At 43.5% G+C, this 13474-nt stretch overlaps 1 protein-coding gene across 9 annotated transcripts in view; it reads left to right on the top strand.

Moving 5' to 3' along the window:
- Nucleotides 1-13474, top strand: part of heatr5a (HEAT repeat containing 5a) — a 196638-nt gene that overhangs the window by 167090 nt on the left and 16074 nt on the right. For all 9 annotated transcript variants that reach the window (XM_078233685.1, XM_078233687.1, XM_078233681.1 and 6 more), the window contains one exon: nucleotides 9373-9642. In XM_078233685.1, the coding sequence (XP_078089811.1) occupies nucleotides 9373-9642 (270 nt within the window). The remainder of the gene's footprint in view (nucleotides 1-9372; nucleotides 9643-13474) is intronic.

Genomic DNA, 13474 nt, shown 5'->3' with positions numbered 1-13474 from the left:
ACTGTCGTGGTCTCCTTTATTCATGGCAGTTTACTTGCAGCTGTTGGACTGAGAAGGTGGTGTCAATTATGGATCTTCCAGTTCTGAAAGCACACTTGGATTCCAGGCAGAGGTGTTGGAGATCTTCAGTCTGATGAGAGCAACATGGGCAAATACTTTTCCCACAGTCCTCCTCAGCAAGGTGCCTTAATAATTGCTGCATCTGTTGCTGTCATCCATGTTCTTGTAAGGGCCTACTCCCGCAGAGACCGAGATGTTTGTGCAGATACTATTTTGTTGCTGTCATATGTCTTTCGGTCATGTATACGTGGTGTCTTTTTACGTAACTAAATTGATTGCCTTGTTCACCTAAGATTAAAGAAAACAGTATCTCAAGTCTTCATCAGCTTCACATATGTATGTTCTACAATCACCAGCAATGTGTCTCTTGATGTGGAAATAAACACGACAGTGTTCTTCCTCGAGCTCAAGGTAGTATTCCACTCAGCCCTATTGCAGTCGATGATGAGCTCATTTGCTTTTGCTTTCAGCGGAGTTGTTTTATTTGTTACTCACCTTTTTAATCCTTTTGTACATGCCCTAACATTCCTTGTTTGGAAGAATATCCAAATGTTCTGACAAAGTTGTAACTGTTAGTCCTTGGACTAGTGCATCACCAATCAGTCTGTTGCATTTAAATGGCTCGTAGTGCATTCATAGAGTCATAGAAATATACAGCATGGAAACAGACCATTCGGCCTGCCGACCAGATTTCCTAAACTGAACTAGTCCCATTTGCCCGTATCCCTCTAAACCTTGTAATTGTATCCACCTCTACCACCTCCTCTGGAAGCACATTCCATATACGCACAACCCTGTGAAAAAGCTGCCCCTCAGGTCCCTTTTAAATCTCTCTCTTCTCACCTTAAACCTATGCCCTCTAGAATCACAGAAACCCCACAATGCAGAAGGAGGCCATTCGGCCTGTCGAGTCTGCACCGACAATAATCCCACCCCTGGCCCTATCCCCACAACCTCACATATTTACCCAGCTAATCCCTCTAACCTACACATCCTGGGACACTAAGGAGCAATTTAGCATGGCCAATCAACCTAACCTGCACGTCTTTGGACTGTGGGAGGAAACCCACGCAGACACGGAGAATGTACAAACTCCACACAGACAGTGACCCAAGCCAGGAATTGAACGTAGGTCCCTGGAGCTGTGGGGCAGCAGTGCAAACGACTCAGTTAGTGCTGTCCTAGTTTTGGACTCCCTTACCCTGAGGAAAAGACCTTGGCTATTCACCTTATCTATGCCCCTCATGATTTTATAAACCTCTTTTCGGCATTTCAGTCTTCTCACATGGATCTCTTTTGTAGACATTGAAAGCAGATCCCTTGGCTTCAATGATGGGTTTCATCACAGCGATTTTAACCCATCAGTCAGCACTTTCCACTCTTGCTCCCTAAGTGTTGAGAGTGCGTTATTATAGAACCATAGAACATTACAGCACAGAAACAGGCCTTTTGGCCCTTCTTGGCTGTGTCGAACCATTTTTCTGCCGAGTCCCACTGACCTGCACCTGGACCATATCCCTCCACACCCCTCTCATCCATGTACTGTCCAAGTTTTTCTTAAATGTTAAAAGTGAGCCCGCATTTACCACTTCATCTGGCAGCTCATTCCAAACTCCCACCACTCTGTGTGAAGAAGTCCCCACTAATATTCCCTTTAAACTTTTCCCCCTTCATCCTGAACCCATGCCCTCTGGTTTTTTTCTCCCCTAGCCTCAGTGGAAAAAGCCTGCTTGCATTCACTCTATCTACGCCCATCAAAATCTTATACACCTCTATCAAATCTCCCCTCATTCTTCTACGCTCCAGGGAATAAAGTCCTAACCTATTCAACCTTTCTCTATAACTCAGTTTCTCAAATCCCGGCGACATCCTTGTAAACCTTCTCTGCACTCTTGCAACCTTATTACTATCCTTCCTGTAATTAGGTGACCAAAACTGCACACAATACTCTAAAATCGGCCTCACCAATGTCGTATACAACCCTCACCATAACATTCCAACTCTTATACTCAATACTTTGATTTATCAAGGCCAATGTACCAAAAGCACTCTTTACGACCCTATCTACCTGTGACGCCACTTTTAGGGAATTATGTATCTGTATTCCCAGATCCCTCTGTTCTACTGCACTCTTCAGTGTCCTACCATTTACCTTGTATGTTCTACATTGGTTTGTCCTTCCAAAGTGCAATACCTCACACTTGTCTGCATTAAACTCCATCTGCCATTTTTCCAGCTGGTCCAAATCCCTCTGCAAGCTTTGAAAACCTTCCTCACTGTCCACTACACCTCCAATCTTTGTATCATCAGTAAATTTGCTGATCCAATTTACCACATTATCATCCAAATCATAGATATAGATGACAAACAACAATGGACCCAGCACTGATCCCTGTGGTACACCCCAGTCCAACGCCGGCATCTCCACATCATGCACACCACTAGTCACAGGCCTCCACTCAGAGAAGCAATCCTCCACTACCACTCTCTGGCTTCTTACATTGAGCCAATGTCTAATCCAATTTACTACCTCTCCATGTATACCTGGCAACTGAACCTTCCTGACTAACCTCCCATGCGGGACCTTGTCAAAGGCCTTACTGAAGTCCATGTAGACAACATCCACTGCCTTCCCTTCATCCACTTTCCTGGTAACCTCCTCGAAAAACTCTAATAGATTGGTCAAACATGACCTAGCACGCATAAAGCCATGTTGACTCTCCCTAATAAGTCCCTGTCTATCCAAATATTTGTAGATCCTATCTCTTAGTACTCCTTCCAATAATTTACCTACTACTGACGTCAAACTTACCGGCCTATAATTTCCCACATTACTTTTTGAGCCTTTTTTAAACAACGGAACAACATGAGCTCTCCTCCAATCATCCGGCACCTCACCCGTGGATAGCGACATTTTAAATATATCTGTCAGGGCCCCTGCAATTTCAACACTAGTCTCCTTCAAGGTCCGAGGGAATACCCTGTCCGGTCCTGGGGATTTATCTACTCTGCTTTGCCTTCAGACAGCAAGCACCTCCTCCCCTTTAATCTGTATAGGTTCCATGACCTCCCTACTTGTTTGCCTTATTTCCATAGACTCCATGCCAGTTTCCTTAGTAAATACGGATGCAAAAAACCCATTTAATATCTTCCCCCATTTATTTTGGTTCCACACGTAGCCGACCACTCTGATCTTCAAGAGGACCAATTTTATCCCTTACTATCCTTTTGCTCTTAATATACCTGTAGAAGCTCTTAGGATTATCCTTCACCTTGTCTGCCAAAGCAACCTCATGTCTTCTTTTAGCCCTCCTGATTTCTTTCTTAAGTAGTTTCTTGCACTTTTTATACTCAAGCATCTTATTTGCTCCCTGTTGCCTATACATGTCATACATCTCTCTCTCTCCTTTATCAGAGTTCCAATATCCCTCGAGAACCAAGGTTCCTTATTCTTATTCACTTCGCCTTTAATCCTGACAGGAACATACAAACTCTGCACTCTCAAAATTTCTCCTTTGAAGGCCTCCCACTTACCGATCACATCCTTGCCAGAGAACAGCCTGTCCCAATCCACGTCTTTTAGATCCTTTCTCATTTCTTCAAATTTGGCCTTTTTCCAATTTAGAACCTCAACCTGAGGACCAGATCTATCTTTATCCATGATCAAGTTGAAACTAATGGCTTTATGATCATTGGAACCAAAGTGTTCCCCTGCACACACTTCCATCACTTGTCCTAACTCGTTTCCTAATAGGAGATCTAATATTGCATCCTCTCTAGTTGGTACCTCTATTATATTGATTTAGAAAATTTTTCTGAACACATTTTACAAACTCTAACCCATCTAGACCTTTAACAGTATGGGAGTCCCAATCTATATGTGGAAAATTAAAATCCCCTACTATCACAACTTTATGTTTCCTGCAGTTGTCTGCTATCTCTCTGCAGATTTGCTCCTCCAATTCTCGCTGACGATTGGGTGGTCTATAATACAACCCCATTAATGTGGTCATACCTTTCCTGTTTCTCAGCTCCACCCATATGGCCTCGGTAGACAAGCCCTCTAATCTGTCCTGCCTGAGCACTGCTGTAACATTTTCCCTGACTAGCAATGCCACCTTTCATCCCTCTGCCTCTATCACGTTTGAAACATCGGAACCCTGGAACATTGAGCTGCCAGTCCTGCCCCTCCTGTAGCCAAGTTTCACTAATGGCTATAATGTCATAATTCCATGTGTCAATCCACGCCCTCAGCTCGTCTGCCTTCCCCACAATACTCCTGGCATTGAAATAAACACATCTCAGAAGATTATTACCACCACACACAACCCTTCTATTTGTGATTTTGCATGAACTATTAACGTCATTTATTTTCACCCCTGCTCCACTGTCTGCTCTGGCACTCTGGTTCCCAACCCCCTGCAAATCTAGTTTAAACCCTCCCCAATAACACGAGCAAACCTCCCTGCAAGTATATTGGTCCCCTTGTAGTTCAGGTGTAACCTGTCTCTCTTGTACAGGTTCCACATGCCCCAGAAGAGGTCCCAGTGATCTAGAAATCTGAAACCCTGCCCCCTACACCAGTTCCTCAGCCATGTGTTCATCCGCCTGAGCATCCTACTCTTACCCTCACTGGCACGTGGCACAGGTAGCAATCCTGAGATTACTACCCTTGGGGTCCTGCTTTTTAACTTCCTACTAAGCTCTCTATACTCACTCTTCAGGACCTCCTCATTCTTCCTTCCTACGTCATTGGTGCCGATGTGGACCATGACATCTGGCTGATCACCCTCCCACTTCAGAATGCTGTGCATGTGATCAGAGACATCCCTGACCCTGGCACCCGGGAGGCAACAAACCATCCGGGAGTCTCTGTCACGACCACAGAACCTCCTGTCTGTACCTCTGACTATTGAATCCCCTATCACTACTGCTCTCCTCCTCTTCCACCCTCCCTGTTGCGCTGCCGAACCAGACTCAGTGCCAGAGATCCGGCTGCCGTATCTTGCCCCAGGTAAGGCAATACCCACAACAGTATCCAAATCGGTATACCTGTTGTGGAGGGGAATGGCCACAGGGGAACCCTGCTCTGCCTGCCCTTTCCCTCGCTTGACGGTAACCCAGTTACCTGTGCTCTGTGCCTTTGGTGTAACTGCCTCCCTGAAGCTACTGTCTATAAACTCCTCATTCTCCCGAATGATCCGGAGGTCATCCAGCTCCTGCTCCAGTTCCCTAATGCGATTTGTTAGGAGCTGCAGCTGGATGCACCTCCTGCAGGGGTCCGGTCTCCCTGACTTCCCACATCCTGCAAGAGAAGCATTCCAACATCCTGCCTGGCACTCTTTCTACTCTGAAGAAACAAAAACAACTTACTGGAACGTACCCTCGCCTCTGCCTGTTCACGCCAAAGCCTGTTTGTGCCAAAGCCGTCCCATTCTGCTCCCTCTCACTCTGCCTCCCGCTGGATAGAGTGGCCTGCTTTTTAAATCTTCCGCACGCTACTGGCTGACGTCAGGCGTCTGCACAGTCTCGCGTTCCATTCGCTGCCTCCCTTGCTCCGACTCAAAAAATTCACTGGGGCCTACTTCCGGTTTTACACTCCCGGCTGCCTTAGAGAAAAAAAAACTCTGAAAAAAAGAGTAAGTTAAAAATACTTCTTACCTACGCGCTCTCCTCACTTGAACCACCACTCTAGCTGCTCCTCTGGAACAATGATTATGTATGGTGTGTTTAAGTATGTTCCATTTACTTGACTGTGTGTGGGAGTGCCAGAGGGCACCTGTTAAGTCGAATCTTAAAAGTGTAGGTCTTCATTTATGTAGGCAGTATGGTTAAAGTTGATACAAGGGCAGCATTTGTTCTTTTTTATTCATTCATGGGACATGGGCATCGCTGCCTGATGCCATATTGCAATGGCTCTGGAGTCACATGTAGGCCAGACCGGGTAAAGGTGACAGATTTCCTAAAGAACATTAGTAAACCAGATGGGTTTTTCTGAAAATCAACAATCGTTTTATGGTTATCAGCAGATTTTTAATTCCAGATTTTATTTTTGAATTCCACCATCTGCCATGGTGAGATTCAAACCCGGGACCCCAGAACATTAGTTGAGTTTCTGGATTAATCTAGCGATTATACCATTAGGCCATTGCCTCTCCCTGCTTTGAATAAAAAAGCTTCAAGTGTTGCACACTAAGGAGTGATCTGCATCACAATCAACAATGTGGTCTCTGCATGTGTTGAGAATGTTGTTCAGTGAGTCACGTCTGGTGATGATCTGATCCAGTTGGTGCCAATGCTCTGACCTTGGATGTCTTCAGGACACCTTGTGGCATGATTTTTTTCTGGGAAAGAAATGTTGGTATGTTAGTTCACGGTAACAGCAAAGATCAAGTTGTGCCTCCATTTTCATTTTTCTTCCCAGGCCATGATATACGAGGCAGGAGGGCCTTGTCTCCTGGTCCATGCCAACTCTTTTGTTGTTATCTCTAGAGTAGATAAAGATATCCTGATTCAGGGATTATGCTAATAGCAAGCTTTTCATAGAAGTGGTCTTTTGAGCACAGTGTTGCAGCATAGATACTCATACAGTTAACTGGCCCTGTTTGAGTTGAGAGATGGACATAGAGAACAAGTTCTAACCTTCTGTAGATGGTTCCATTATCAAAAGTAATGATAAAGGCAAAATAGCGCGGATGCTGGAATCTGAAACAAAAACACAAACTGCTGAAAAATTTCAGCAGTTCTGACAGCGTCTGTGGAGAGCGAATAGAGCCAACATTTTGAGTCTGGATGACCCTTTGCCAGAGCTGAGTAATGAGTTCTCTGTAAGAGTTTTAACAACACCAGGTTAAAGTCCAACAGGTTTATTTGGTAGCAAATATTTGCTACCAAATAAACCTGTTGGACTTTAACCTGGTGTTGTTAAAACTCTTGCTGTGTTCACCCCAGTCCAACGCCAGCATCTCCACATAATGAGTTCTTTACAGCAAATCTCGGAGTAATAAATTCCTCAAAGCAGTCCCACAACTTGCTCATGCATTTCCTCTCAATTCTTCCCCTGCCAGATGAACATGTCATATTTTTACTTCATTGATCCAGTCTGGAATAGCCTGGTCTCTTGTAGGGATGCAATGTCGCATTCAGCCTCTCAAATTCCATGTCAATCACATCTGTCTTGCATGCATTATTGATCAGCAGCAAGTTGTTGCCAATCCCATGTATGTGTGGAGTTTTGGTCTCCTTTTCTGAGGAAGGATGTTCTTGCTCTCGAGGGAGCGCAACGAAGGTTTACCAGGCTGATTCCGGGGATGGCGGGACTGACATATGAGGAGAGATTGACTAGGTTAGGATTGTTTTCACAAGTTCAGAAGAATGAGGGGGGACCCCACAGACTTATAAAATTTTAACAGAACTAGACAGGGTAGATGCAGGGAGGATATTGCCAATGGCGGAGGAGTCCAGAACCAGGGGTCACAGTCTGAGGATTCAGGGTAGATCATTTAGGACGGAAGTGAGGAGACATTTCTTCACCCAAAGAGTGGTGAGCCTGTGAAATTCATTACCACAGGAAATAGTTGATGCCAAAATATTGAATGTATTCAAGAGGCAGCTGGATATAGCACTTTGGGCAAATGGGATCAAAGGTTATGGGGAAAAAACAGGATTCGGCTATTGAGTTGGATGATCAGCCATTATCGCAATGAATGGCGGAGCAGGCTCGAAGGGCAAAATGGCTTCCTCTTGCTCCTATCTTCTATGTTTCTATGTGATCCTGACATACCAGCTTTATAATCGTCTTTTGCTTGTTTGCCTGGCGCGACTGATTCCATCCACTAGTTTAACAGAGACTGTAAGCTCCAAGCGGTCATTGAAGCAGATGGATTGTGGTGGGTCAGTACCTTCCGAGTCGGGTCTGCTCAACTTCTGGTAGGCATTGGCTGATCAGTAGAAGCAGCCCATAGCACTTGTTCTCTGCCAATTAAGCTGGGCTCAAGACTCATAATTGCTGTACTCCATGTTTGCTGGCGTTCTGCAGTGAAACAGGAGTGTCCTCTTCAGGTTTATAGTGTCCCTGGCTATTCAGGATCCCTTCAGAACCTCTCCAGTTGAATCCAAAGGAATGCAAAGCACAGTGTTTGGCACTGCCTCAGTTTGGCACTGCAGTACGTGCCAGAAACATTACATATTTAGACATCAATCTGTCTTTGGGTTCCACTCCAGAGTTTTTTGTCAGGGTCTAATACCTTAGCCTTCACCTTTCCCAGAGTATCTGCAAGGCAGTGGAGCTATTTCCCCCATAGCTGGGAGTTTGGCTCATGAATGCCAGGGCATGTTCACATTCTCCGAGTTCCCCTGAAGCTTCAACCTGGATCTACAGGGGACCTTGTTTCCATGTGCTACCACAAGGGGGCATAGCTGATTTGTGGATGGAAAGGCTAAATACTGACAGCAAGAGACTTACACATTTGGCTGCCCTTCTCTCATTGCCACGAGCCAGCTGAAGAGGAACCTAACACATAAAAGCAGAAAGCATGCTAATTCTGTTCTCCTCATCCACGCACTATAAGCAGCGACCTGTTGTACGTATTACCTCCTTGTAATTACCTTGTGATCTATTAATATTTTAAATATACTTCTGAGAGATTAATAGATTGGTGATTGTTGGAGCAAAATTGCTCATTAATGCAGCCTAAATAAGCATTCTTTCATTTAATTTTGCTCTATGCTTAAAAGCATGGAGAACTCCCAAAATATGCAACTCTTAACGCTGTGCTTCAAAATTTAGAATTTCAGTCTTGCGCTTTTGTCCATTATCAACCAAATTTCTCTTTTTGAATGTAGTGAGTCAAGTTCAGACAACACTTGCTTTTCGGAAATGATCTGGGATCTCGGGGCATGTAGACGGAAGAGAGGAGTTACCTCAATCCTGCTGTTACCTATTTGTAGCTTGCAGATGCACACTTTCATTGTTGATTATTGGATTGGCTCCCCTTGCAGGCTGAAGTACCTATCGTGTCCCTCGTTCATCCTCACTGTGTTCAGATCATGGATTGAGCCTGCGACTTTGTGATCTGAATGTGCAGGATTATGGGGAATAGGCAAGGGAATGGCACTTAAGTGCATTGCTCATTCAGAGAGCTGGGGCAGACATGAATGCTCTCATTCTGTGCTGTAATGTTCTGTGAATGATACAGACCACTTATCCATCGAGCTATTGGGAGAGACCATCCAGCCTTTCCTGGTTTTATGTCAGAGTTAGAGGAAATTTGTTTCATATTTAAGTTAATGTCTAATTCCTCTTGTTTTTAGTTGATGATGGTGCTGCTGAAAAAGAGACACTACCGGAATTTGGAGAGGGTAATGACACAGGTGGACTGGTACCAGGAAAATCCCTTGTTTTTGCGACGCTGGAGTTGTCCCTTTCTATCCTTGTCCGTCAGCTTCCACAATTAAACCCTAAACTTGTAGGTGCTTCTATTGGCAATGGAAAGTCTCAGCAGCTGTCCAAAGATGGTATTAAATTAATAGCAGCTGCCCTGGGAATTCTCTCTGAACTTACCTCGGTGTGCTCTCCTGCAGGTAAGTCATGCATATTTTACAAAATTAATTGATATCTAGCTATTTGAATTTTACTCATTTTGATTTCAAGATGTTAGAATCATAGAATCCCGACAGTGCAGAAACAGGCTATTCGGCCCATCAAGTCTGCACAAACTCTCCAATAGAACATCCCACCCAGACCTGATCCCCATAACCCCACGTGTTTACCCAGCTAATTCCCTAACCTACACATCTTTGGACACAAAGGGGCCGCCTCCTGCACTTGTAGGGATTCTATGATCTTTGTACTGTGGGAGAAAACCGGAACACCTGGAGGAAACCCACACAGACATGGGAAGAACATGCAAACACCACACAGTCACCCAAGGCCGGAATTGAACCCGGGTCCCTGGTGCTGTGAAGCAGCAATGCTAGCCACTGTGCCTATATGTTATATTGTGTCTATACTGGAGTCTTAAGAATAAATTATTTGAATTTGCATTTGTGCCATGAGCAAAGCCCAATTTGACTTTGTTAATGACATCAGAAAATGCTGGAAATACTCATGTCTAGCTGTTTCTGTGGAGAAAGAATATTTCGGGTTTATGGCCCTTCATCAGAACTGAATCTGCTGATAATTTTCAGCATTTTCTGATTTTATTGAGATTTCCAGCATTCCAACTGTATTTTGCTTTCAACTTGATAATGTTGAAGACTGGTGAAAATTCTTGAGATTGAACAAGATTTAGCTTTTGAAAATTTGTTTCTGATTTAAATCTGTTATTTAATTAAATGGAATACAATGATGCACATGAAACCATAAAAGGAATGAATACAAAAAGGAATCGTTACAATTAGAGCAAAAATATTGTGTGTGCTGGAAATCTGAAAAAAACCCAGAAAATGCTGGATGGAAAAGCACTTCAGAGCTGAAGCGATAGAAATGTAATAGGCTTTATTCTGTTGAAGAGAGGCAGTGGAGCTAAACATAAGATCAGGGATAGGTTGGAGCTTAGGAGAGATTGGACAAAAGATGTCATGGGCACAAGACAAAGGAGCAGTAATGATCGTGTTCAAGACTGAGGCAGGTACCAGCAGTGTCAGAAAGGTCAATTATCCTCCATTGTGATTTATTTTCCCAATCCCCTCTCCCCACAGGGCCGGTCCATGGCTTGTTCTTATGTTTTGCTTTTTTAGAGCACTAGTGGGTGCCTGGAACTCGTTGCCGGGGGAAGTAGTGGAAGCGGATACGGTAGTGACTTTTCAGGGGCGTCTTGACAAGTACATGAATAGGATGGAAATAGAGGGATATGGTCCCCGGAAGGGTAGGGGGTTTTAATTCAGTCGGGCAGCATGGTCGTTGCAGGCTTGGAGGGCCGAAGGGCCTGTGTAATTTCCTTTGTTCTTTGATGCTTGCTCTGCTATTAACATGCTCTGCCATCTGATCTGCTGAGTTTTTCCAGCGTTTTCTGTTTTTATTTCAATTGCCGTTGTTGATTTGAGGGAAACAACGAGCAGCCCCTATTGAATAGCAATTACCGAGAACGCTATTGTTTTTCACTCTGCTTTGGATCAAAAATATTCGATGAAGATTTCTGATGTGATTTCTGACAAAATTAGGGGAAGAAAACAATTTATTTGAAGTATATTTGACACAGAGTTGTTGGTCTTGAATGGGAATGTGAATCCCCTGTACCCTGAGTGAAATGTTCTAAACATCTGGACCTTTCTGGCCCTAAAAAATATTCTAAGAAGCCTCAACAACTCCCACTTGTGCTTTCAATGTGAAACTTTTTTATTGAGTTTCCCAGTTGTGCTGTTGTCAATTCTTGGATTTTTGACTCCATAATATTTAACGAAGCATGATTCTATGGCCAATTCAAAATTATTGGTGATTTGGAAATAATATCTCATGATGTTTGTTCTCTTGTCCTTCTCAGCTGTAGATCTGAGAGGAGATGTTAGTGAAACGTGCAATTGTAGCCAGTAGATGACGTGTACTTGAGGGATTTTTGTGTGGATGGGTGGACATTAGAAATACGGTATAGTTTTAGGTAGGTTTAATTTAATGTTTCTGTGCCTGGAAAGAAATCTGTGGTTAGATTTCATGTTGAACAAAAGTTTTTGTTTCGGTTCCAGCTGAGATTCTATTGTGATAGAGAGTTTTGGTGTGAAAGGTAAATATAATAGCTTGGCAATTAGAGAGACCCTGTGAGAAGGCAGACAGCTTTCTTTTGTTTTTTAGTTTCAGCTGAAAGGAGTTGCGAGCAGTCGGAGACAGAGCATGAAGCAGTCCACAACACACACTCTCAGCTTGGCTAGAGGAAGCTAAAGATGATGGCCCAGTGACATTATCGCTAGACTATTAATTCAGAAACCTTGCTAGTGTTCTGGGGAATCCCGGTTCAAATCCCACCACGGCAGTTGGCTAAGGTAGACTGGGGGCAAAAACTTTATGGTGGGACAATTGAGGAACAGTGGAGGATTTTTCACAGTGCTCAGCAAAAGTACATACCAGTGATAAGGAAGGACTGCGGAAAAAGGGATAATCAGCCATGGATAGCTAAGGAACTAAAGGAGGGTATTAAATTGAAAGAAAATGCATATAAAGTGGCAAAGTTTAGTGGGAAATTGGAGGTTTGGGAAATCTTTAAAGGTTAACAGCCACGAAAAAAGCTATAAAGAAAACTAAGATGGATTATGAGAAAAATGGCTCAGAATATAAAAACAGATGGCAAAAGTTTCTATAAATATATAAAAAGAAAGAGTGGCTAAGATAAACATTGGTCCTTTGGAGGATGAGAAGGGGGATTTAATAATAGGAAATGAGGAAATGGCCAATGCATTGAAAAGGTATTTTGTGTTGGTCTTCAGTGGAAGACACACAACATGCCAAAAATTCATGTTAAGAAGGCTAGAAATGATCATTATCACTAAAGAAGCAGTGTTAGTTAAGCTAATGGGGCTAAAGGGAGATAAGTCTCCTGGCCCTGATGGAAAGCATCCCAGTTCTTAAAAGAGATGATGGGAAAAATAGCAAATGCACTTGTGGCAATTTACCAAAATTCGCTGGACTCTGGGGTGGTTCCCACAGATTGTAAAACAGCTAATGTGGCGCCACTGTTTAAAAATGGAGGTAGACAAAAGGCGGGTAATTATCGGCTGGTTATCTTAACTTCTGTGGTGGGGAAAATGCTTGAATCTATCATCAAAGAAGAAATAGTGCGACATCTAGATAGAAATTGTCCCATTGAGAAGACATGGCATGGGTTCATAAAAGGCAGGTCATGTTTAACTAATTTAGTGGAATTCTTTGAGGACATTACGAGCACGATGGACTATGGGGAACCGGTGGATGTGGTGTATCTGGATTTCCAGAAGGTATTCGACAAGGTGCAGCACAAAAGGCTGCTGCATAAGGTAAAGGTGCACGACGTTACGGATAATGTATTAGCATGGATAGAGGATTGATTAACTTAACAACAGAAAGCAAAGAGTGGGGATAAATGGGTGTTTTTCTGGTTGGCGATCAGTGACCAGTGTTGGGACCGCAATTGTTTACAATTTGCATAGATGATTTGGGGATCAAGTGTAGTGTGTCAAAATTTGCCAATTTGACGCCAAGATGAATGGTAGAGAAAAGTGTGCAGAGGACACTGAACGTCTGCTAGGGATATAGATAGTTTGTGTGGGCAAGGGTCTGGCAGATGGAGTACACTGTTGGCAAATGTGAGGTCATCCATTTTGGTAAGAATAACAGCAAAATTACTATTATTTAAATAGTAAAGAATTGCAGCATGCTGCTGTGCAGAGGGACCTGGATGTCTTTGTGCATGAGTCACAAAAAGTTGGTTTGCAGGTGCAGCAGGTA

The sequence above is a fragment of the Mustelus asterias genome, chromosome 18 (assembly GCF_964213995.1).
Source record: "Mustelus asterias chromosome 18, sMusAst1.hap1.1, whole genome shotgun sequence".
Lineage (NCBI taxonomy): Eukaryota > Metazoa > Chordata > Chondrichthyes > Carcharhiniformes > Triakidae > Mustelus > Mustelus asterias.
Note: the sequence above shows the minus strand (reverse complement) of the source record. Positions and strands in the feature narration are given on the sequence as shown.